General features: G+C 41.7%; 1 protein-coding gene across 1 annotated transcript in view; it reads right to left on the minus strand.

Moving 5' to 3' along the window:
* Window positions 1–26676, minus strand: part of LOC110537130 (ankycorbin) — a 74259-nt gene that overhangs the window by 18329 nt on the left and 29254 nt on the right. Inside the window, exons 3-7 of the mRNA XM_036939132.1 lie at window positions 16271–16401; window positions 10235–10323; window positions 8406–8450; window positions 5820–5984; window positions 4780–4850 (exon numbers count right to left, since the gene is read on the minus strand). Coding sequence (XP_036795027.1) covers window positions 4780–4850; window positions 5820–5984; window positions 8406–8450; window positions 10235–10323; window positions 16271–16401 — 501 coding nt within the window. The remainder of the gene's footprint in view (window positions 1–4779; window positions 4851–5819; window positions 5985–8405; window positions 8451–10234; window positions 10324–16270; window positions 16402–26676) is intronic.

A 26676-nucleotide genomic window follows, 5' to 3' on the forward strand; every position in this document is an offset into this window, starting at 1 on the left:
TTCAATTTTGGTTTCATCTGACCAGAGTACCTTCTTCCACATGTTTGGTGTGTCTCCCAGGTGGCTTGTGGCAAACTTTAAACACTTTTTATGGATATCTTTAAGAAATGGCTTTCTTCTTGCCACTCTTCCATAAAGGCCAGATTTGTGCAATATACAACTGATTGTTGTCCTATGGACAGAGTCTCCCACCTCAGCTGTAGATCTCTGCAGTTCATCCAGAGTGATCATGGGCCTCTTGGCTGCATCTCTGATCAGTCTTCTCCTTGTATGAGCTGAAGGTTTAGAGGGACGGCCAGGTCTTGGTAGATTTGCAGTGGTCTGATACTCCTTCCACAGTGCTCCTTGGGATATTTAAACTTGGGAAATCATTTTGTATCCAAATCCGGCTTTAAACTTCTTCACAACAGTATCTCGGACCTGCCTGGTGTGTTCCTTGTTCTTCATGATGCTCTCTGCACTTTTAACGGACCTCTGAGACTATCACAGTGCAGGTGCATTTATACGGAGACTTGATTACACACAGGTGGATTGTATTTATCTTCATTACTCATTTAGGTCAACATTGGATCATTCAGAGATCTTCACTGAACTTCTGGAAAGAGTTTGCTGCACTGAAAGTAAAGGGGCTGAATAATTTTGCACGCCCAATTTTTCAGTTTTTGATTTGTTAAAAAAGTTTGAAATATCCAATAAATGTCATTCCACTTCATGATTGTGTCCCACTTGTTGTTGATTCTTCACAAAAAAATACAGTTTTATATCTTTATGTTTGAAGCCTGAAATGTGGCAAAAGGTCGCAAAGTTCAAGGGGGCCGAATACTTTCGCAAGGCACTGTATATACACATAGTGGATTAGAGGGAGCATGGCCGAGATGCGTGTGTCTGCCGCTCCACCCCACCCCACCCCCACATGAAATAGCCTATTTGAGGCTGTTTGGGGGAGGGCAGGCCCACAACAATGGCCAAAGTGAAATGGAGACAGTAGATACAGCTGGTCTGTTGTAATATAATAAAGACAGTAGATCTAGCTAGTCTGTCATAATATAATAGAGACGGTAGATCTAGCTGAAATGTCATAATATAAAATAGACAGTAGATCTAGCTGGTCTATCATAATATAAATGAGACAGTAGATCTAGCGGGTCTATAATAATATATTCAACCGTATGTTCCCTGTACTCTATATATATCTGTTTATTATACCTGTTGATACAGGGCTCATATGTGAAATTATTCTAATTGAACATTTTCTTTCACAGTGACACTGACTCCGAATGGGAGCCCCCAGTGACAAGGTGTCCATCACCCACTGAAGCTGGTTCATCCAGCCGGACACCTGTTGTCTCAGCGCTACTGGGGCATGGACCGCAAAAAATGTCCCCATTCCATCTGCAATAAAGGACTACAACAAGAGCATGGGAGGCGTGGACCTGTCAGATGCGCTGATAGGCTATTACAATGTTCTCCATAAGACGATGAAATGGTACAAGACCTTCTATCATTTCATCGACATTGCTGTGGTGAATGCATTCATCCTACACAAGGGAATGGCTAAGAGCTGTGGAAAGCCCCCCATCTCACAGCTAGCCTTCAGAGAGCTGCTCATCAAGGAGCTTGCTGGCTAAAGCACCACAGCACCATGTTCTGGCCCCTCTACCTCTGTCCCTTCTGCTCCTGCCACAAGTGGTGTTCATCTGCCCAAATGTATTTCTGCATCACCTGCACCACATGCTTGGTGACCCTCTGCTTTACAGCAGAAAGAGACTGATATGACACCTGGCATCAGCAGCACAATATTGTGTTGAGGACTGAGGGTCTTTCCAAATATTGAAAGTGCTATTTTGTAAATGTATATATATTTTTTCTTCATGTTTTTTCTCAATTTTTTTTTTTTTTTGGGGGGGGGGGTGTTAGAATACCATTTTGGTATTTTGTATATAGTTATTCCATTCAAAATGTATAACTTCACCAATTTGGCCACTTGGGTACATTTGGGCAACTTGTGTGGGACACCTGGGTGACTTCATGATAAATGTCATGTAGCACACTCATTTTGGAAGTTATCATTCTGAAACTTTGCACAGGTACTGTTGCCCTCTAATGATTTTCACTGAAATTGTCCCCATCATCCTATCTGAATGTTTGTTTTGTCTTGTTCATTTTAAATATGATACAACAATTAAAATAATAAACGTATGGTTTTTTCATTGTATTATCTAAACCAGATCTATTGTCTTATATTCTCCTACATTCAATTCACATTTACACAAACTTCAGAGTTTGTTCTTTCAAATGAAACCAAGAATATGCATATCCTTGGTTATGGGCCTGTGCTACAGGAAGTTAGATTTGGGTATGTCTTCAGGCGGAAATTGAAAATAGTAGGGGGGTAGCTGTAAGAGGATATTGGCCGTACATCACAACCCCCCCGAGGTGCGTAATTGCTATTATAAACTGGTTACCAACTTAATTAGAGCAGTTAAGTTAAAATAAATATTTTGTCGTACCTGTGGTATACAGTCTGAATATACCCTGGCTGTCAGCCAATCAGCATTCAGGGCTCAAACCACCCAGTTCATAATACCAAGTCATACATTCTTAAACATGTATCTCCATTGTAGATTACTGGATCAGAATAACTGTAAAAAATAAAAACATAAAAGTCCTCACAGCTCTTTATATGACCCCTGTGCTGCAATTAATGTAATTGGGAAAAAAACATGGGCATTTTTAGATGTCAATGAATGTGTGCTGGGAGAGTTGGTCAGTGAAGCTGGCGAGAGGGAGGGAGACATCTCGAACAGCAGGGATGTGGCCTTACACATCCCAAAGAGGAGGAGGAAAAACAACACAGAGCTGAAAGAAACCACAGACATGTAACCTCGCCCCAATGGAGACCACAAGTTCGCTGCTACTAGGGCTGACCCCATTTAGTCGGCTGGTCGATTGTTTGGTCGATAGGCTGTTGGTCAACCGAGATTGTAAAATCTATTCCGGAGAGGACTGCGCAAAGAGGTCCAGATGGAGTTGGCGTGTCGGGAGGACATCCTTGGATGCAGTCATCGCGATGGCCATCCGTCTAGATAACCTACTTCGGGAGCGACAGTGCCCACCTCACCACTCACCTCCCTCCTTTGGCCATCCAGAGAGAGAGCCTGAATCCATGAAGATAGGGTCCACACACCTCCCTGGAGCAGAGCTGCGTCAAATGGGAGACAGCTGGGGCTCTGCACATATAGTGATAAGGAGGGGCACCAACTCCAGCGATGTTCGGTGCGTCCCAGCCCGGGATCCATAAGAGCAGAGAGGCGGTTATCTGATCATCAGACTCCCAGGAAAGGCATAAGTACTCCGCGATCATCATTTTCCGAAAGACCGCTCCTGGTTCCCATTTCACTGGTTCCCATTTCACTGGTTGGGTGTCCCACATGTGTTGTGTCTACCGCTCTAGTGGATTCCGGTGCAGCAGGGAACTTCATCGACCAGGCCCACGTCTCCTTCATGAAACTCTCCTCGTACCCACTCTCCTCTCCTCTTCCGGTCCTTGCTCTGGATAATCAACCAGTGGGATCTGGCATCATCACCCACATCACAGCACCACTCACCTTCACCATGGGATCCATGCACCAGGAGAGCCTTCCCTTCCTCATCATCACCGCACCAATGCACAAAGTACATGCAAAAGGCTCTCCAACAGAGTTTAATATAATACTCATAATACTCATGCTAGGCTTGCTCCTATACCCTCCCCTTTTCTTGATTTCCAGTAGTTTCCACAACTAAGTCAAATGTCTTCCACAGATCTGACTTCCACTTTCCCTCCTGAGCAACCAGTAAACATTTGCCAATTTCAAGTGTCTGTTTCACATGCTCCGCATCCATTTTGCTGTCACGAGTTACTGTTTTTGAGAGTTTGTAATAATCCATTTACTGATGTCAGGCCCTATTGGTCACATGCATGCGATGGTTAACATGTTTCACGTAAAGAGAGCAAGGGTTGAGGGAATAGGGAATGTTTTTCCTAAAAAAAATTGGGATTTCGGAAACAGAACTTTTCAGTCAGAAACAAATAAGAAACTAAATGGCTGAAATTATGTTGCAGCTTTAGCATGGACAGCGCAATACACTTGCTGTGCTGTGGTGCCTTTTCGCTGCAGTAGGGAGGAGAGCGAGACAATATGCGCCAGTCACACAGTAATTCACTGTAATTTTTTTAAACAGTGTGACCATTGGGCTCTTTCTTGAGTCATTTGTGTGTCTTAATTATTTAATCAAACAGTGTGCTTAAAGCATCATACAAGCATATGTAGGCAATTTTATTCAAACACATAGGGTGTGTGTCTATAAATGGACACATAAGTTTAAACATTTCAACCAATCGATTGGTCGAGAGACAGGATGACTCTCGGTCAACCACGATTTGTTTTATTCGGGGACGCAGCCCAGCTACCACAACACAAATACGCAATGCATGCCTCTCACACACAGCAAACCCACATCACACACAGTTAACACCACAATAACATGACATCAACCAAAGAAACACACTCACATGCACACCCCCACACAGTCAGTCAGTCAGAGGATGTTAGTTTGTTTGTCATGTTTAAGGCACAGCAGAACCAGAACAATAGGACTACTGCATGCTGCATTTATGTGGAAGTATTTTCCCTATTTCTTTAGTTTGAGTTGAAGACATTCAAAGAAGCCCTATACAAACAATAACTTGAACTGAATGAGGGAACTGGACTGTATCTGATTGAATGGCATACATACCATGTCTCTGACGTTCACTGGACACTTGCGCTCACATAAGGTTTGGACAATCACAATGTTTCCACTGGCAGCTGAGGGAGAAAATAAAATAATAATTTGAACACCTAAAATGCCTTGTCTACCATGGAGTTATATATGGCACTAATACAAAACAACATGTTTTTGATCTCCCACAGGAGCCAGGCATGACTACTTATCTAGCCGTTCATTGCCTGAATAGAACTCCACTGTGTCCAACATGGTGGAACTATCCTACAGTTGTTCATAGCTGGAAGTTGGGACCCTGGAGATAATTAGGCAGAACCTGGCAATAGAGAGTCTTCTGTGTAATTGATATGGTCCTTTATACAGTTCTCTTTGATCCAGGTCTTTCATCCAAAGATAAAAGCATCCCCTGCCAGCTGAAAGCTCTCTAAAATGGTAGGAAACTCTCCAGTATGCCTCCAATTTCACAAACACTAACAACTGGAACAGCACTCCTGTATCTAATATCTGTCTAACTAAGTGGCCTATTCACTGACTAGTGTCACAGTGAGTGTACAGCGAAAGATGTTCTTCTCTGAGCCATTCAAGAGTACAGTACATGTATGGTTCACTCCAGGCTTAGAAACATTCCTGTCATCTACTGTACACATAATGGGTAGTCTGGTGTTAGAGCTGCAGCTAATCTTCGGTAATCATCAGCAGGCCTTTTAGCTGAGGTACAGCAGGGTGCAATGGGTGGATGGTGAGATAGATTGGTACTGTCATAGTTGCAGCTGGAGGACCACGACAGAAAGAGGGGAATGGGGATCAGGTGCTTAGTAGATACGCTATCTGCTGCTTTGCGCCTAAGAAGAAGAATCATTGAGACGTATTATCCTCCTAGTTTGATGGATGTCAATTTAAGAAATACAAATTCATCTAATTTCAGGTTGAATCGTTAATTAATGGCTAAATTACAATTTCCCAGCCATAACTTTTCATACCTTTATGTAGGCATTATAGAGCCCTTAATCATAGGTATAACACTCATTAAGTTATCTCTAACCAAGTCTTACCTGCGTGGTGAAGGGCTGTCTTCCCTGAGCAGTCCAGAGTATCCAACACACATTTACTCTGGTGGGAAAACACAGGTTTAGGTCGACATCTATATGACCATATTATTTCTTTATCACTGTGATGGTTGATCTGAAAAATGTGACTGAGCCTTAATGAACTGTTTGCTAAGAGTATGTCAGATGTTTTTGAGATGCATTTTAATTGGAGTTAATGATAGTGCCCTTGCATCAGATTTCCGACAGTGTGTCAAGTCGATCTGTATGGGCAATGGCTTAGCTGGCCATTCATTTGACAGGTATGACCAGAGAGGGAAGGATATGTATTACATCTGACTTCAGCTTCCCAACTGATCAATCAATATCAAATCACAAAAATAGCTTTAGTACATAATTGCTACACCAAAGCTTTGAATTTCATGTACAGTGAGGGAAAAAAGTATTTGATCCCCTGCTGATTTTGTACGTTTGCCCACTGACAAAGAAATTATCAGTCTATAATTTTAATGGTAGGTTTATTTGAACAGTGAGAGACAGAATAACAACAACAAAAAATCCAGAAAAACGCATGTCAAAAATATTATAAATTGATTTGCATTTTAATGAGGGAAATAAGTATTTGACTCAATCAGAAATATTTCTGGCTCCCAGGTGTCTTTTATACAGGTAACGAGCTGAGATTAGGAGCACACTCTTAAAGGGAGTGCTCCTAATCTCAGTTTGTTACCTGTATAAAAGACACCTGTCCACAGAAGCAATCAATCAATCAATCAGATTCCAAACTCTCCACCATGGCCAAGACCAAAGAGCTCTCCAAGGATGTCAGGGACAAGATTGTAGACCTACACAAGGCTGGAATGGGCTACAAGACCATCCCAGCTTGGTGAGAAGGTGACAACAGTTGATGCAATTATTCGCAAATGGAAGAAACACAAAATAACTGTCAATCTCCCTCGGCCTGGGGCTCCATGCAAGATCTCACCTTGTGGAGTTGCAATGATCATGAGAACAGTGAGAAATCAGCCCAGAACTACACGGGAGGATCTTGTCAATGATCTCAAGGCAGCTGGGACCATAGTCACCAAGAAAACAATTGGTAACACACTACGCCGTGAAGGACTGAAATCCTGCAGCGTCCGCAAGGTCCCCCTGCTCAAGAAAGTACATATACATGCCCGTCTGAAGTTTGCCAATGAACATCTGAATGATTCAGAGGACAACTGGGTGAAAGTGTTGTGGTCAGATGAGACCAAAATGGAGCTCTTTGGCATCAACTCAACTCGCTGTGTTTGGAGGAGGAGGAATGCTACCTATGACCCCAAGAACACCATCCCCACCGTCAAACATGGAGGTGGAAACATGCTTTGGGGGTGTTTTTCTGCTAAGGGGACAACTTCACCGCATCAAAGGGACGATGGACGGGGCCATGTACCGTCAAATCTTGGGTGAGAACCTCCTTCCCTCAGCCAGGGCATTGAAAATGGGTCGTGGATGGGTATTCCAGCATGACAATGACCCAAAACACACAGCCAAGGTAACAAAGGAGTGGCTCAAGAAGAAGCACATTAAGGTCCTGGAGTGGCCTAGCCAGTCTCCAGACCTTAATCCCATAGATAATCTGTGGAGGGAGCTGAAGGTTTGAGTTGCCAAACGTCAGCCTCGAAACCTTAATGACTTGGAGAAGATCTGCAAAGAGGAGTGGGACAAAATCCCTCCTGAGATGTGTGCAAAGCTGGTGGCCAACTACAAGAAACATCTGACCTCTGATTGCCAACAAGGGGTTTGCCACCAAGTACTAAGTCATGTTTTGCAGAGGGGTCAAATACTTATTTCTTTCATTAAAATGCAAATCAATTAATAACATTTTTGACATGCATTTTTCTGGATTTTTTTGTTGTTATTCTGTCTGTCACTGTTCAAATAAACCTACCATTAAAATTATAGACAGATCATTTCTTTGTCAGTGGGTAAACGTACAAAATCAGCAGGGGATTAAATACTTTTTACCCTCACTGTACCACAGTTATGACATGCTGAATAATACTAACTAACAACAGTTCATGCACAGATAATGTGTTCTTAATATCTGAACTACACAAAAATACCTACACAAAAATACTACAATAGGACTTGAACCAGCTGTCCACTGTACTGTACTGTTTTCCACAAGCTATAAATATTGCTCCTGCAGAAGCCTTTTATAGCGTTATTTTATGTATGGCTAAACTGAGGTTATATCAGGGTTGTGTGGAAGATAGAGAGGGGTTCACGTGTTAGATCAGCAGATACATTAGGACAGACCGGAGGATCACCAGGCAGAACACAGACAGATATCACATGTCTCCCATCACAAGTTGTGTTACAGTCAGTCAGTGAACTCATCTTCACATTGGTCAGAGTGCATTTTTAAATTGTGATTCAACAACAAGCACAACTGTTTTAGCTCTCCGGCATAGAAATCACCCATCAATAAGGGTGATAATGAACTACCCAAGAACAAATCAATGGCTTCATCCGATACAGTCAGTGAGTGAGTTATCGGTCACCATTTATGTTTGCAGTTTCATTCATTCAGTAGCTCCATCTTACCTGGTTGATGGTTGTTTTTGGCAGCGAGGTGTAAAGCACTAAAACCTGAGGAGAAAAAGACATCCAGGTAAGACATATTTTCGTTGCATTCAACTCCCAAGTACAAATCAAATCAAACTTTATTTGCCACATGCGCCGAATACAACAAGTGTAGACTTTAACATGAAATGCTCACTTACAAGCCCTTAAACCAACAGTGCAGTTCAAGAAGAAGAAAAAATATACCAAGTAGGCTAAAATAAAAAGCAACACAAAAGAATAACAATAATGAGGCACCGGTACCGAGTCAGTGTGCGAGGGTACAGGCTAGTTGAGGTAATCTGTACATGTAGGTAGGGGCGAAGTGCCCATGCATAGGTAACAAACAAACAGTGAGTAGCAGAAGTGTACAAGATGGGGGGGGGTAAATTGTCCAGTGCCGATTTTTATGAATTTTTCAACCAGCAGTCAACCACTATCAGTCATGTCATGTCTGTAACCACTAGCAGTTAAATATGTAACCATATCTGTAACCACTAGCAGTCATATCTATAACCACTAGCCTCTAGCCACTAGCAGTCATGTCTATAACCACTAGCAGTCATGTCTATAACCACTAGCAGTCATGTCTGCAACCACTAGCAGTCATGTCTGCAACCACTAGCATTCATATCTGTAACCACTAGCAGTCATATGTGTAACCACTAGCAGTCATATGTGTAACCACTAGCAGTCATATGTGTAACCACTAGCAGTCATATGTGTAACCACTAGCAGTCATATCTGTAACCAATAGCAGTTAAATATGTAACCACTAGCAGTCATTTCTGTAACCACTAGCAGTCATATCTGTAACCACTAGCAGTCATATCTGTAACCACTAGCAGTCATATCTGTAACCACTAGCAGTCATATCTGTAACCACTAGCAGTCATATCTGTAACCACTAGTAGTCATATCTGTAACCAATAGCAGTTAAATATGTAACCACCAGCAGTTAAATATGTAACCACCAGCAGTCATATCTGTAACCACTAGCAGTCATATCTGTAACCACTAGCAGTCATATCTGTAACCACTAGCAGTCATATCTGTAACCACTCGCAGTCATATCTGTAACCACTAGCATTCATATCTGTAACCACTAGCAGTCATATCTGTAACCACTAGCAGTCATATCTGTAACCACTAGCAGTCATATCTGTAACCACTAGCAGTCATATCTGTAACCACTAGCAGTCATATCTGTAACCACTCGCAGTCATATCTGTAACCACTAGCAGTCATATCTGTAACCACTAGCAGTAATATATGTAACAACTATTAGTAAAATCATACTTGAGAAAAGTTTTTGGGCAGATTAGTTTTACAGGGAATGTTCACCTACAGTATGCTCAGGATAGACTCACGTTATGTAAGTAGCTCTGCCTTCAAATATTCATCTGGATCTCAAATCAAATACATGTGCCGAATAAAACAGGTGTCGACCTTACAGTGAAATGCTTACTCAAAAGCCCTTAACCAACAATGCAGTTCAAGAAATGCAGCTAAATATTTACAAAATAAACTAAAGTAAAAAATTATAGAAAGTAACACAATAAAATAACAATAGCGAGGCTATATACAGGGGCTACCGGTACAAAGTAAATGTGTGGGGGTACAGGTTAGTCGAGGTCATTTGTACATGCAGGTAGGGGTAAAGTGACTATGCATAGATGATAAACAGCGAGTAGCAGCAGTTTAAAAATAAATAGGGGGTGGGGGGAGGGGGGGGTGTCAATGCAAATAGTCTGGGTGGCCTTTTGATTCATTGTTGGGCAGGCACGGTACCAGGTTTGTAGTCCACTAACCTGAGGCGTCTATGACAGATGTGTCTGCTCCATGGGCCAGCATGACTGCCAGACATTCAGTTTGACCACGGGTGGCAGCCACATGGAGACTGTATGGGAAGAGAGAGACAGCACAGAGCAACAACATGATCAGTCTAATACAAGGGAGATTCAACAGGTCATTGGATGAATAAACAGAAAGTACAGCAATCAAATCTGAAAAAAGAAATCCCTCCAATTCCTTCTATAAAATGAAAATGAAGGTAATTGACATCGGTCAATATAATTTTCACTGGCTAGATTTGCTTCTTTAATTAAGGTGGAAACATCAAGAAAATTTTAAGTAGTGTGGGGACTATTGAATTCTGTGCTAGAGAATGAGTTTATTCAGCATGCGCCAAAGTACTGATTATGTTCTGAGCTTTGCCTTTCGCATGTGTTGTTAGAACAGGGTTAGTGCACTGTTGTGGATCAATGAGCATTGCTCTCTAGGCCATCACGCAGACTCACAGAGCTAACACACACACACAGAGCTAACACAGGCAGCTGGGTTACCCATAGGACCCCTCCACTGAAGAACACGAAGACAGAGCAATTACCACTGCTATAGAGGATGTCTTCACTACATTGAAACAGGAAACAGCATAACAGATTTGGAAGAGAAAGCAAAACCATTTCTTCCAAATAGTTGTTGTCACTTATTTAATGAACAGAGATGATCTAATACAGGAATACTGAGATAAGCAAGTGTTTAGACTATTTCATTGACCTTTCTCGTGAAATGTATTCCCCTCAGAATGGAGAGCAATTTAAAACACACTTGCCTGACGAACATGTTTGATATGCCTGGCACAGACCGATAAATTTCAGGGGTAATTCTGTTTTCTACAACAGCTTCCTCAGATAGCCCACATTTCAACACCAATTACACTTCCTCAAGTACATAAATTGCAAGGTCCATGCAGGGAAATTGTAATCTGCTTTACCTCATTTCTATCAGCATGTTAACTTCTCTAGGATAGGGGGCAGCATTTGGAATTTTGGATGAAAAGCATGCCCAATTTCAACTGCCGGCTACTCATCCCCAGAAGATAAGATATGCATATCATTAGTAGATTTGGATGGAAAACCCTCTGAAGCTTCTAAACCTGTATGAATCATGTCTGTGAGTATATCAGAACTATGTAGCAGGCGAAACCCCGAGGACAAACCATTCAGATTTTTTTATTTTTTAGGTCACCCTGTTTTCAATGAGGTTTCATTGGGAATCCAGATTTCTAAGGGACTTGCTTGCAGTTCCTACCGCTTCCACTGGATGTCACCAGTCTTTAGAAATTGGTTGAGGTTATTCCTTTGTGTAATGAAGAAGTACGGCCATCTTGAACTTGACTGTTTGATAGAGGCACAAGATCAGAAAGCATGCTTGAGTTTGTATTCTTCCTGTATTAAACACAGATCATCCCGTCTTCAATTTTATTGATTATTTACTTTTAAAAAATACCTACATTTGTATTACAAAAGTAGTTTGAAATGTTTTGGCAAAGTTTACAGGTAACTTTTGAGATATTTTGTCATCACGTTGCGCAAGTTGGAACCGGTGTTTTTCTGGATCAAACGCGCCAAATAAATGAACATTTTGGATATATGGATGGAATTAATTGAACAAAAGGACCATTTGTAATGTTTATGGGACATATTGGAGTGCCAACAGAAGAAGCTCGTTAAAGGTAAGGCATGATTTATATTTTTATTTCTGCGTTTTGTGTCACGCCTGCAGGGTTGAAATGTTCTCTCTTTCGTTTACTATGGTGCTATGCTCAGATAATGGCATTGTTTGCTTTCACCGAAAAGCCTTTTTGAAATCTGATATGTTGGCTGGATTCACAACACGTGTAGCTTTAATTTGGTATCTTACATGTGTGATTTCATGAAAGTTTGATTTTTATGGCAATTTATTTGAATTTGGCGCTCTGCATTTTCTCTGGATTTTGGCCAAGTGGGACGCTACCATCCCACATATCCCAGAGAGGTTAAATGTGCAACCAGAGGGGAAAAAAACTCTAGACCACCTGTACTCCACACACAGAGACACGTACAAAGCTCTCCACCACTCCCCATTTTGACAAATCTGACCATAATTATATCCTCCTGATTCCTGCTTCCAAGCAAAAATTATAGTAGGAAGCACCAGTGACTCGGTCAATAAAAAAGTGGTCAGACGAAGCAGATACTAAGCTACAGGACTGTTTTGCTAGCACAGACTGGAATATGTTCCGGGATTCTTCCGATGGCATTGAGGAGCACACCACATCAGTCATTGGCTTCATCAATAAGTGCATCGATGACGTCGTCCCCACAGTGACCGTACGTATATACTCCAACCAGAAGCAATGTATTACAGGCAACATCCGCACTGAGCTAAAGGCTAGCTGACACTTTCAAGGAGCTGGACTTTAACCTGGAACCTTATAAGAAATCCTGCAATGCCCTCTGACGAACCATCAAACAGGCAAAGTGTTAATACAGGACTAAGATCGAATCGTACTACACCGGCTCCGAAGCTCGTCGGATGTGGCAGGGCTTGCAAACAATTACAGACTACCAAGGGAAGCACACCCGAGAGATGCCCAGTGACACGAGTCTACCAGACGAGCAAAACTACTTCTATGCTTGCTTCGAGGGAAATAACACTGAAACATGCATGAGAGCACCAGCTATTCTGGACGATTGTGTGATCACACACCCCACAGCCGATGTGAGTAAGACCTTTAAACAGGTCAACATTCACAAGACTGATTACCAGAACGTGTACTGCGAGCATGCACAACTACAGTGGGGAGAACAAGTATTTGATACACTGCCGATTTTGCAGGTTTTCCTACTTACAAAGGTTGTAGAGGTCTATAATTTTTTATCATAGGTACACTTCAACTGTGAGGCGGAATCTAAAACAAAAATCCAGAAAATCACATTGTATGATTTTTAAGTAATTAATTTTCATTTTATTGCATGACATAAGTATTTGATCACCTACCAACCAGTAAGAATTCCGGCTCTCACAGACCTGTTAGTTTTTCTTTAAGAAGCCCACCTGTTCTCCACTCTTTACCTGTATTAACTGCACCTGTTTGAACTCGTTACCTGTATAAAAGACACCTGTCCACACACTCAATCAAACAGACTCCAACCTCTCCACAATGGCCAAGACCAGAGAGCTGGTCATCAGGCAACAATTGGAGACATGCACAAGGCTGGGATGGGCTACAGGACAATAGGCAAGCAGCTTGGTGAGAAGGCAACAACTGTTGGCTCAATTATTAGAAAATGGAAGAAGTTCAAGATGACGGTCAATCAACCTCGGTCTGGGGCTCCATGCAAGATCTCACCTCGTGGGGCATCAATGATCATGAGGAAGGTGAGGGATCAGCCCAGAACTACACGGCAGGACCTGGTCAATGACCTGAAGAGAGCTGGGACCACAGTCTCAAAGAAAACCATTAGTAACACACTACGCCGTAATGGATTAAAATCCTGCAGCACACGCAAGATCCCCCTGCTCAAGCCAGCGCATGTCCAGGCCCGTCTGAAGTTTGCCAATGACCATCTGGATGATCCAGAGGAGGAATGGGAGAAGGTCATGTGGTCTGATGAGACAAAAAATAGAGCTTTTTGGTCTAAACTCCACTCGCCGTGTTTGGAGGAAGAAGAAGGATGTGTACAACCCCAAGAACACCATCCCAACCGTGAAGCATGGAGGTGGTAACATCATTCTTTTGGGATGCTTTTCTGCTAAGGGGACAGGACGACTGCACCCTATTAAGGGGAGGATGGATGGTGCCATGTATCGCGAGATCTTGGCCAACAACCTCCTTCCCTCAGTAAGAGCATTGAAGATGGGTCGTGGCTGGGTCTTCCAGCATGACAACGACCCGAAACACACAGCTAGGGCAACTAAGGAGTGGCTCCGTAAGAAGCATCTCAAGGTCCTGAAGTGGCCTAGCCAGTCTCCAGACCTGAACCCAATAGAAAATCTTAGGAGGGAGCTGAAAGTCCGTATTCCCCAGCGACAGCCCCGAAGCCTGAAGGATCTGGAGAAGGTCTGTATGGAGGAGTGGGCTAAAATCCCTGCTGCAGTGTGTGCCAACCTGGTTAAGAACTATAGGAAACGTATGATCTCTGTAATTGCAAACAAAGGTCTCTGTACCAAATATTAAGTTCTGCTTTTCTGATGTATCAAATACTTATGTCATGCAATAAAATGCAAATTAATTACTTAAAAATCATACAATGTGATTTTCTGGATTTTTGTTTTAGATTCCGTCTCTCACAGTTGAAGTGTACCTATGATAAAAATTACAGACCTCTACATGCTTTGTAAGGAGATGATTGTGGACTACAGGAAAAGGAGGACCGAGCACACCCCCATTCTCATTGACGGCGCTGCAGTGGAGTAGGTTGAGAGCTTCAAGTTCATTGGTGTACACATCACCAACAAACTAACATGGTCCAAGCACACCAAGACAGTCGTGAAGAGGGCACGACAAAACCTATTCCCCCTCAGGAGACTGAAAAGATTTGGCATGGGTCCTTAGATCCTCAAAAGGTTCTATAGCTGCACCATCGAGAGCATCCTGATCAGTTGCATCACTGCCTGGAATGGCAACTGCTCGGCCTCCGACCGCAAGGCACTATAGAGGGTAGTGCGTACAGCCCAGTACATCACTGGGGCCAAGCTTCCTGCCATCCAGGACCTCTATAGCAGGTGGTGTCAGAGGAAGGCCCTAAAAATTGTCAAAGACCCCAGCCACCCTAGTCATAGACTGTTCTCTCTGCTACCGCATGGCAAGCAGTACCGGAGCGCCAAGTCTAGGTCCAACTCCTTATTTGCTTCTACCCACAAGCCATAAGACTCCTGAATATCTAATCAAATGACTACACAGACTATTTGCATTGCCCCTCTGTCTTTTACGCCGCTGCTACTCTCTGTTATTATCTATGCATAGTCACTTTAATAACTCTACATACATGTACATATTACCTTAATTACCTCAACTAACCGGTGCCCGCGCTCATTGACTCTGTACCGGTACGCCTTGTATATAGCCTCTTTCTTATTCTTATTCGTCTTTTTTAAACCACATTGTTGGTTAAGGGCTTGTAAAGTAAGCATTTAACTGTAAGGTCTACTACACCTGTTGTATTCGGTGCATGTGACTAATACAATTTGATATGATTAATTTTTAATAACAAGCACTAGTGGACAATTTAACTCCTAGAAGACAATAAATCAGTATTAATTAATGACGATGTCTTTGTTCTTGCAATAACACATCATGCAATTAGGCACATTTTCCTAATGGTCAAACATGAACATTATCAGGTCCAGTTAGGAAGCATAATAAATACAATTAAAATAAATAAAATTAAAATGGCGGTCACATCCATTCAGAGCTTATAGAAATCAGGAAAATATCAGGACACAATCACGCTGCGTGATAATTGGAAGCTTGTTAAACACACAAAGGAGACCATGCCGACTGTACATTATGGGAATTGTATATTTGTTTTATAGGCTATCAATGAAAGGCCATTGACCATCACAGGTCTCTAACCATGATAAAATCTCAAACTAATCTAACTCCACATGACTGAGTCCTCTTTCAACAGAAGTCGTCTCAAGATACTGTATCTAGGGCAGTTCTGTTCAGTACAGTAGCATCTCCAATAGTGACAGGGACTATGGCTTATCGATCTGAACATTTGCCTGGGGGCAATTCTATCACTATCAACTATTGTAGATGTGTCATTATAGAACTTTGAGGGAATATCTAAGTACTGTAACTTCATTGCTGCACTGAAAAGGTATCAATATTGAAATGTTAGATGTTTCAGGGAAGATGAGCAGAAATGTGATTGATTTTAACAATAAACATTACTATACTGATATTCCACATTGTCCCTTAATTCAGTTTGCACAACACACATCCTAAGCGGTCCCAATTCCCTGTTTCTAATCTGTGTCTGACCAAACCCTGTCCCTCAACCCTTGATACTCACGCTGACTTGCCCTCACTGTCCAGTTTGAACACGCTGGCTCCTTTCTTGGTGAGGAGGGAGGCCACCTTCTCTACCTCCCCATGTTCCACAGCTACCATGAGGCGCTCATCATTTTTGCTCCATTCATGGGCCTGAGGAGAGAGAGATAAAACATCAGAGGTTAATGCTTCTCATTCACAGTTGAATATATCTATTACTGAATCATTACTGTTCAAACCACAGCCCCTTACCCGTTGTAGACAATTAGCATAAAAGATGAAAGACGTCATAGCTGTTTGTTGGTTTTACTCCACCGTGAACCTAACACAATTCAGCCTGTGAACGCGGCCAGCCATGTCTCTCTGGTAACCTCTAGTCTAGAGGGTGATTATCCCATTTATGCTTAATCCTTAAGTAGGGAGCTTCCCCTTACATAACCTGAGGAAAACACGTTTCATTATGGCATATAGGCATTAGGCATGCTGAACCAGAGCTCTGTTTCAACACCATCAACAGAAGATTGTTTCACTTTCAACATATTTTCAACCTTGAAGACCGTGGCCAGTCATGACACGACAGTCATTCAGTTCGAAACGCTTAGCCTATACTTTGCTTTCTCACCTGAAACCATTGGATCGTATTTCTGTGATAACACAATGCCTAAGGAAGCCAGCATCCCCCTGCACCTAAACCATGAAATCAATGCCTCAAATGAAAGCTTCTCTGCAGAGATTTATATAGGCATGAATTTCACCAGAGCCCATGAACGGTTGAAATGCACCGAAAATGACTAATGTCCTAAACTCAGTTGCAGTCCATTTTCACAACAAATTTCCCACATTTGAAACCCTGCTTGACTGTCAAGACATACAGGGCTCCAGCCTGACCTCATAGTGGGGGCTGTGTGTTCCTTCTTGAGGTGACTGGCTGGCCTCACTGACTCTGTCCTACCCTGTCTGGCATGCTCATACACACAGGCTTGATTATAGCAGCCATGCACCCATTCACTTCCATCTATTCGTAGGGTTAAGGCACTGGCTTAACTGTTAGGATGATGGGAGGCTCAGTCTGAAAGAGAAGAGTTATGAACCGGGGGGAAAGAGTATCTATCACACACACACACACACACACACAGGAGGAGGGAAAGTAAGGTGCATGACGCATGTACTGAGCTTTACAGATCTGACATCTTTATTTGATCACTCTTTTGTCACATAGAACATCCTGCACAGTAGGAAATGCAAAATCTAAAGTTTGTCATTTCCACTTAAAAATTTGCCCTAATGACTTGATTTGCCCCAACCCCTACAAAAATGTAATAATCCACATAATAATTTACGTTTCCTGTTGCTGCAAGATTATTTTCCTGCTGTGAGAAGCAGGGTCAAATCAGGATGGTGCACCTGTATGTGCTGCTTTGAAATAAACTGTCTGGTCTGGTAGCTCGCATCAATTCAGTTTTTTTTTTAGGGCCATGATCCTTCAATAGAAGTGTCATCATAAGTCAAGATTTCTATGAGACAGACATTTCACAAGGCCAAGAGGTTTTAAAGTATATGAATGGTAGGAGATGCTATTCCATGGTGTCCTTTCCTACTCTATTTCAAAGTTAAGCTATGTTGTTAGTTCTTATGGGTTCTACCATCTCTACACTGCCACATGAGGAAGGGGCCTGTAAACTCAGGTATGCATAGATGAGCTGCAGAAAGAACAGAGGGGTAGGGCTGTGATGGGTATTGAATAACTGTGTAACTGACGGTTACGGATAAAGACCGCCATGGAAATAAAATAAGTCAACTGTTTAAATAGGCCTACATAAAAAAAAAAAATGTATTAACATGTAGATAAACTTTACCTAATAGCGGGAGTGTTTACTAATGATTATAAGCAATTTATTTGCTAACTTAATCTGTCTACATCTCCTCCTCTTTCCAACATTTGTTTGATGCACCAGCAGCTAACCCATTAGTATACGGTCTGGTATACAGTCTGTTATAAACTGGGACGTTCGAGCCCTGAGTGCCGATTGGCTGACAGAAATGGTATATCAGACGTATACTATGGGTATGAAAAAAACGGATTTTTACTGCTCTAATTACGTTGGTAACCAGTTTATAATAGGCTATATATTATAGGCCTACTAAAGTGAATCTAGGCCTAGACCACCTGTGCTATAGGCAACTCTAAAAGACAAGAAAATAAATATCAGCTGGAGTTTAACCTTATCAATAAGTGGTTGCGCAAATTTAGATAAAGCACTCACTCAAAATGTAGTGTCAACATAACCAGCCATTGCTTTACTAAAATTGATCCAGTTGATCAATGGACAGGTTGATCATTAGGCTATTGACAGGTTGATCATTAGACTATGGACAGGTTGATCATTAGGCTATGGACAGGTTGATCATTAGACTATGGACAGGCTGATCATTATGCTATTGACAGGTTGATCATTAAGCTATGATCCCTTATTGATGTCAACTGTTTAATCCACTTCACTCAGTGTAGATGATGGGGAAGAGACAGGTTAAAGAAGGATTTTTAAACTCTGAGACAAATGAGACGTGGATTTTGTGTCTAATTCAGAGGCTGAATTGGCAAGCCAATGGGCAAGCCAAAATATTGAAGTGCCTTTATATGGGGGATGGTGTGTCAAGAATGGTCCACCACTTTAAGGACATCCTGCCAACTTGACACAACTGTGGGAAGCATTGGAGTCGACCTGGACCAGCATCCCTGGCGAACGTTTTCGGCACCTTGTAGAGTCCATGCTCTGACTAATTGAGGCTGGTCTGAGGGCAAAATGGGGTGCAACTCAATATTAGGAAGGTGTTCCTAATCTTTTGTACACTCGTTGAATATCACCCTTAACTTTTCTCTGCAGTGTATATGATAGGCTACATTGATGTAGCATCATCCTATAATGTAGACCATTTTTTTCCTATCCTACAGAAAGGATTTGAAGCTAAGTTAATACGTTTTTCGTAAAGGACAAATTTGATTTGCTTACGTGTCTGAGTGAAATGTGCTGCAGGTGGCTTTGATTGATGGGGATTTTTAGGTGGGTGGGTGAGCATGTATGAGTTCACTAATTCTCTATATCCATTCAGAAAGTATCCCTGAAATAGGCCTAGACTGTGTGGACTTCATCTCTTTAATCTGATAGAAAAAAAGCGGTGTCTTGTCTGCATATGTGCTAGGAATGATGACAGGAGCCAGTTTTGAATTTCTTCTCTTATTAAATGGGGTGCAACAGACTGAAACGTAGCCAAGCTCCTTTCATGATTCATCCTATAGGATGCATAGCCCATATTCTAATCTTCTCAGCAGCATATTATTTTTCCAGTAGTATATGATTTTTCTCTCATTACTGCATCCATCCTCTCTAGCCACTTTGAACAACAAATTGCCACAGAGAATAACCGTAGAAACGTTGGTGACCTTGTGCAAATTGTTCGGAAAAGTGGAGGGAAAAACGCATCGAACTTGGTGTGAATGGTTTAGTGCGTCAATATCGGGATCTGTATTTTTTCGGAAATCCTCTCCTATCTGACATTCCTTCATCTGTATACTAGACTAATATTTAGAGGTAGTAACTTGAATAATAATAATAATGAAATTATACTGATAATAACGAAGTGTAATGTTAATAGTGAAGTTGCAGAGAAAAACCAAGTGTTTCTTTTGAGTCTGATATGTGCCAATCCCCCCCAATGGTACTGTTGGTGACCATGTACATTGGCCTGGCCAATTAACATAACCTCAAATTCCAAGATGATCACGGTCTCACACCCATTTGAAGTCAATCACCCCTTTTACATTTAAACACTTGACCCCCAAAATATGTATAAATATTTTACTATAAATTGTGCTTTCCTGTATTATACTTCTGCAAGAATTACTATCCTATTCCACTGAGCAATTTACTTTATATTCGTATTCTAATCTTTTATTATTTATTTTTGTTGCTGCATTGTCGAAGAAAGAAGCTGAAAGTAAGCATTTCATTGGATGGTGTATCCCGTGTGTATCCTGTACATACGACTAATAAAAAATGTTAAATGATGTTACAACATTCAATTTTGGGAATGTTGTAACAGAAGACAACTCAAAGACAGTCTGGGAATAACAAACCTTACCCAACTCCACACCGGCAAAAGGCACTATTTGACCTGGTAAACACAGCAGGGTATGACTAAAAACTAACATACCTAAGTGGACAAATAAGTCCAATAAGAAATCTGAAACCTCTTTACAGCTGACTGGTTTCCAACTTCCCAAACATGCATCTGGATTTAGACAACTGGTTTTCTTTGATAAACTCAGACCAGTCTCTGTTACAGCATTAGGTGAGACAAGTCTAGCGGAAACAATTAGTGGACGCATGTTTCTGCCCTGTAGAACTCCTGCTCTTAGTAGTGGTTAAGTGGTGAAGGAGATATACTGTCAGGATGATCTGACATTGTTGTTATATGTAGAGATGCATCCTCTTATAAACATCAAGCTCAAGTACTGTAACAGCAGACTAGTCAACGCATCTGAAAGCTGTGATCTGTAGATAACCTGATATGTATATAGTCTGGAGAAAGGCCCTTTTAAAGCTCCTATAGATGTACAATATGACATTGTGCACTGCAGGAACATAAAAAGTGAATTGTTAAATCAAATATCAATACAACATTTCTAGCATGTACAGTGCCTTCAGGAAGGATTCAAACCCATTGACTTATTCCACATTTTGTTGTGTTACAGCCTGGATTCAAAATGGACAAAAATATATATATATATATATATATATATATATATATATATTACCCATTTACACACAATAACTCATAATGATAAAGTGAAAACACTAAGAGCTTTGCACACCTGGATTCAAATTCTTTGAGCTCTGTCAAGTTGGTTGTTGATCATTGCTAGACTACCATTTTTAAGTCTTGCCACAGATTTTTAAGCAGATTTAAGTAAAAACTGTAACCAGGCCACTCAGGAACATTCAATGTCATCTTGGTAAGCAACTCCAGTATTTGGCCTTGTGTTTTAGTTATTGATCTGCTGTAAGGTGAATTCTGTACAGGCTTCCTTCTTTTCACTCTGTCATTTAGGTTAGTATTGTGGAGTACCAACAATGTTGTTGATCCATCCTCAGTTATCTCCTATCACAGCCATTACACTCTGTTTTAAAGTCACCATTGGCATCATGGTGAAATCCCTGAGCAGTTTCATTCCACTCTGGAAAATTAGCTAGGAAGGACACCTGTTTTTAGTGTTGCTACTAGGAGGTCGGCCGATTAATTAGGGCCGATTTCAAGTTTTCATAACAATCGGATATCGGTATTTTTGGGCGCCGATTTGCCGAGATATATATATATATATATATATATATATATATATATATATATATACACACACACACACCTTTATTTAACTAGGCAAGTTAGTTAAGAACACATTCTTATTTTCAATGACAGCCTAGGAACGGTGGGTTAACTGCCTTGTTCAGAGGCAGAACGACAGATTTTCACATTGTCAGCTCGGGGGATCCAATCTTGCAACCTTACAGTTAACTAGTCCAACGCAATAACGACCTGGCTCTCTCTTGTTGCACTCCACAAGGAGACTGCCTGTTACACGAATTCAGTAAGCCAAGGTAAGTTGCTAGCTAGCGTTAAACTTATCTTATAAAATACAATCAATCATAATCACTAGTTAACTACACATGGTTGATGATATTAGTAGATATTATCTAGCGTGTCCTGCGTTGCATATAATCTGACTGAGCATACAAGTATCTAAGTATCTGACAGAGCGGTGGTAGGCAGAAGCAGGCACGTAAACATTCATTCAAACAGCACTTTCGTGCGTTTTGCCAGCAGCTCTTCGTTGTGCGTCAAGCATTGCGCTTTTTATGACTTCAAGCCTATCAACTACCGAGATGAGGCTCGTGTAACCGAAGTGAAATGGCCAGCAAGTTAGCGCGCGCTAATTGTCGTTGTGTTGCTGGTTCGAGCCCAGGGAGGAGCAAGAAGAGGGGTGGAAGCTATACTGTTACACTGGCAATACTAAAGTGCCTATAAGAACATCCAATATTCAAAGGTTAATGAAATACAAATGGTATCGAGGGAAATAGTCCTATAATTCCTATAATAACTACAACCTAAAACTTCTTACCTGGGAATATTGAAGACTCATGTTAAAAGGAACCACCAGCTTTCATATGTTCATGTTCTGAGCAAGGAACTTAAATGTTAGCTTTCTTACATAGCACATATTGCACTTTTCCTTTCTTCTCCAACACTTATTATTTAAACCAAATTGAACATGTTTCATTATTTACTTGAGGCTAAATTGATTTTATTGATGTATTATATTAAGTTAAAATAAGTGTTAATTCAGTATTGTTGTAATTGTCATTATTACAAATAAAAAATAAAATAAAAAAATGGGCTGATTAATCGGTATCAGCTTTTTTGGTCCTCCAATAAATCGGTATCGGTATCGCCGTTGAAAAATAATCGGTCGACCTCTAGTTGCTACCATGCTGTGAAGCTGTCTTAGGTTTCTCTTTATGTAGTGTTGTGGTGTCTCTTGTCGTTGTGTGTTTTGTCCTATATTTTTAATCTGAGCCCCCATCCCCACAAGAGGCCTTTTGGTAGGCCCTCATTGTCAATAATAATGTGTTCTTAACTGGCTTAGCTGGCCTAGTTAAATAAAGGTTAAACAAAACATTTAAAAATGAAATAAATAGCTAATGGGTATATTAACACACCATCCAAAGTGTAATTAACTTCACCATGCTCAAAGGAATATTCAATAGGTGCCCTTTGCGAGGCATTGGAAAACACAGAATCTGTTAAGATGGCGCCGAAGAGGATAGCTGACGTTTTACATGCCCATAACCAATTGTGCCAAAAAAATAATATTTTTTGGCATGGTTTGTAACTTATTTGTTTTACTTATTTTGAACATAATGTCTCTTATGACTGAAAATAACTTTGAACATCAGAAGTGGGATTATTCAAAACGAACTGGAAGAAGATTTTTCCTTTAACGAGTCCAATGAGAAAAATGTACTGTTCTCCTGGGAACAGGCCCAGATCCCTGTCATTTGCGTGAAGAAAAGACAAAGGAAAAGAGGACGCAAATCGGTTGCCTTTTGAGAATCCGTAGGCGAGCGAGTAAACTCCCACTGCCATCAATTCTACTTGATAACATGCAATCATTGGAAAATAAAATTGATGAAGTACGATTATCCTACTGTTGGAATCGGCTAAACTTTGAACATTGAGATATTAAATAAATTATAGAGAAGATGCCTTGAATAGAAAGAGTGGAAAATAATGGGTTTTGTGTCAGAAGTTAAGGGTTCTCTGTAGAAAGCCAGAAGGTTTTGGAATGTGTTTGATGGAGGAGAGCGATGTGTTGATATAGGGCAGACAGATGGATATCTGTGGATTAGGTGAAGGAGGAGTTGGTCAGGGGGTGAGGTCAGTTCCCCTTAAGGGAGTAATCAGGGTTAGCATCTGGTTACCTTATTTCTCTTGGGCATAAACTAAGGATTGGAGAGAGGGAGTGTCTGAAGTAGGATGTATATAACCATTGGAGAGAAATGTTTTGCTGTCTGATTACAGCTATACAGAATCTTTGGGAAGAATTAAACTTGGTTAAAGCTTCTCTAGTGTCCGTGGGTTATTTACTCTGAAAAATAAGAACCTAACACTACCAACAGGACATTAAGAACTGTAATATCTTATGTTTCACAGAGTCGTGGCTGAACGACAACAAAGATAAAATAGAACTGGAGGGATTTTTAATGCACCGGCAGAACAGAGAAGCTGTCTGGTGGGGGTGTCTTTTTGTCAATAACAGCTGGTGCGCAACGTCTAATATTAAAGAAGTCTTGAGGTATTGCTCGCCTGAGGTAGAGTACTGTATGATAAGCTGTAGACCACATTATCTACTAAGAGAGTTCTCATCTATATTATTCGTAGCCGTCTATTTACCACCACAGACCGACGCTGGCACTAAGACCGCACTCAACCAACTCTATAAGGCCATTAGCATAAGGCCATAAACAAGAAAATGCTCACCCAGAAGCGGCACTCCTAGTGGCCGGTTTTTCAGGTTCACCAGGTTTTCACATGTGCAACCAGAGGGCCACCTTTACCCCACACAGAGATATGCATACAAAGCTCTCCCTCGCCCTCCATTTGGAAAATCTGACCATAATTCGATCCTCCTGATTCCTGCTTACAAGCAAAAACTAAAGCTGGAAGTACCAGTGACTCGCTCAACACGTAAGGGGTCAGATGACGTGGATGCTATGCTACATGACTGTTTTGCTAGCACAGACAGGAATATGTTCCGGGATTCATCCAATGGCATTGAGGTGTATACCACCTTAGTCATCAGTTTGATCAAGAAGTGTATCGATGACGACGTCCCCACAGTGACCGTACGTACATATCCCAACAGAAGCCATGGACTACAGGCAACATCTGCATTTAGCTAAAGGCTAAAGCTGCCTCTTTCAAGGAGCGGGGCACTAATCCGGACACCTAAAAGGAATCCCGCTACACCCTCAGATGATCCATCAAACAAGCAAAGCGTCAATACAGGATTAAGATTTAATCCTACTACACCGGTTTCGACGCTTGTCGAATGTGGTAAGGCTTGAAAACTATTACGGATTACAAAGGGAAACCCAGACGTGAGCTGCCCAGTGATGCGAGCTAAATGCCTTTTATGCAACACTGAAGCAGGCACGAGAGCACAAGCTGTTCTGGATGACTGTGTGATACCGCTCTCGGTAGCCGTTGTGAGCAAGACCTTTAATCAGGTCAACAATTCATAAACCCGCAGGGCCAGCGGGCCTAAATGATTACTACCCCAGCACTCACATCAGTAGCCATGAAGTGCCTTGAAAGGCTGGTCATGGCTCACATCAACAGCATCCTCCGGGATACCCTAGATCCACTCCAATTTGCATACTGCCCTAACAGATCTACACATGACGCAATTGTAATCGCACTCCACACTGCCTTTTCCCACCTGGACAAAAATAACACCTATGTGAGAATGCTGTTCATTGACTACAGCTCAGCGTTCAACACCATAGTGCCCACAAAGCTCATCACTAAGCTAAGGACCCTGGGACTTCATGCCGGGCCGTCCCCAGGTGGTAAGGGTAGGCAACAACACGTCTGCCACGCTGATCCTCAACACTGGGGCCGCTCAAGTGTGTACTTAGTCCCCTCCTGTATTCCCTGTTCACCCACGACTGTGTGGCCAAACACGACTCCAACATCATCATTAAGGTCGCTGACGACACAATAGTGGTAGGCCTGATCACCAACAACAATGAGACAGCCAATAGGGAGGAGGTCAGAAAACTGGCAGTGTGGTGCCAGGACAACAACCTCTCCCTCAATGTGAGCAAGACAATAGTGGACTACAGGAAAAGGCGGGATGAACAGGCCCCCATTAACATCAATAGTAGTGGAGCGGGTCGAGAGTTTCAATGTCCTTGGTGTCCACATCACCAACAATCTATCATGGTCCAAACACACCAAGACAGTCGTGAAGAGGGCACGAGAAAACACATGGGTCCCCAGATCCTCAAAAAGATCTACAGCTGCACCATTGAGAGCATCCTGACCAGTTGCATCACTGCCTGGTATGGCAACTGCTCGGCATCTGACCGTAAGGCGCTACAGAGGGTAGTGCGTACGGCCCAGTACATCACTGGGGCCAAGCTTCCTGCAATCCAGGACCTATATAATAGGCGGTGTCAGAGGACCGTTTTCTCTGCTACCGCACGGCAAGCGGCACTGGGGCGCCAAGTCTAGGAACAAATGGCTCCTTAACAGATTCTACCCCCAAGCCATAAGACTGCAGAACAATTAATCAAATGGCCACCGGACTATTACATTGACGCGCCCCACCCCCTTCCATTTGTTTTATACACTGCTGATACTCTGATACTCTGTTTATTATCTATGCATAGTCACTTCACCCCTACCTACATGTACAAAGTACCTCTAACCTGTACCCCAGCACACTGACGCGGTACCGGTACCCCCTGTATATAGCGTTGTTATTGTGTTACTTTTTATTATTTTTTTACTTTAGTTTATTTGGTAAATATTTTCATAACTCTTCTTGAAAATGTTGGTTAAGGGCTTGTAAGTAGGCACTTCACGGTAAGGTCTTCACTTGTTTTATTCGGCGCATGTGACAAAAAGTTTGATTAGATTTTTTGAAACCATCCCTGGTCTTTGTGGTTGAATCTGTGTTTGAAATTCACTGCTCGACTGACGGATCTTGGAGATAATTGTATGCGTGAGGTACAGAGACGAGGTAGTTATTCAAAACTAATCTTGCCATAACAAAGGGGTTATTAAATAGTTATTCACTCAAGACAT

Source organism: Oncorhynchus mykiss, chromosome 12 (genome assembly GCF_013265735.2).
Source record: "Oncorhynchus mykiss isolate Arlee chromosome 12, USDA_OmykA_1.1, whole genome shotgun sequence".
Classification (NCBI taxonomy): Eukaryota; Metazoa; Chordata; class Actinopteri; order Salmoniformes; family Salmonidae; genus Oncorhynchus; species Oncorhynchus mykiss.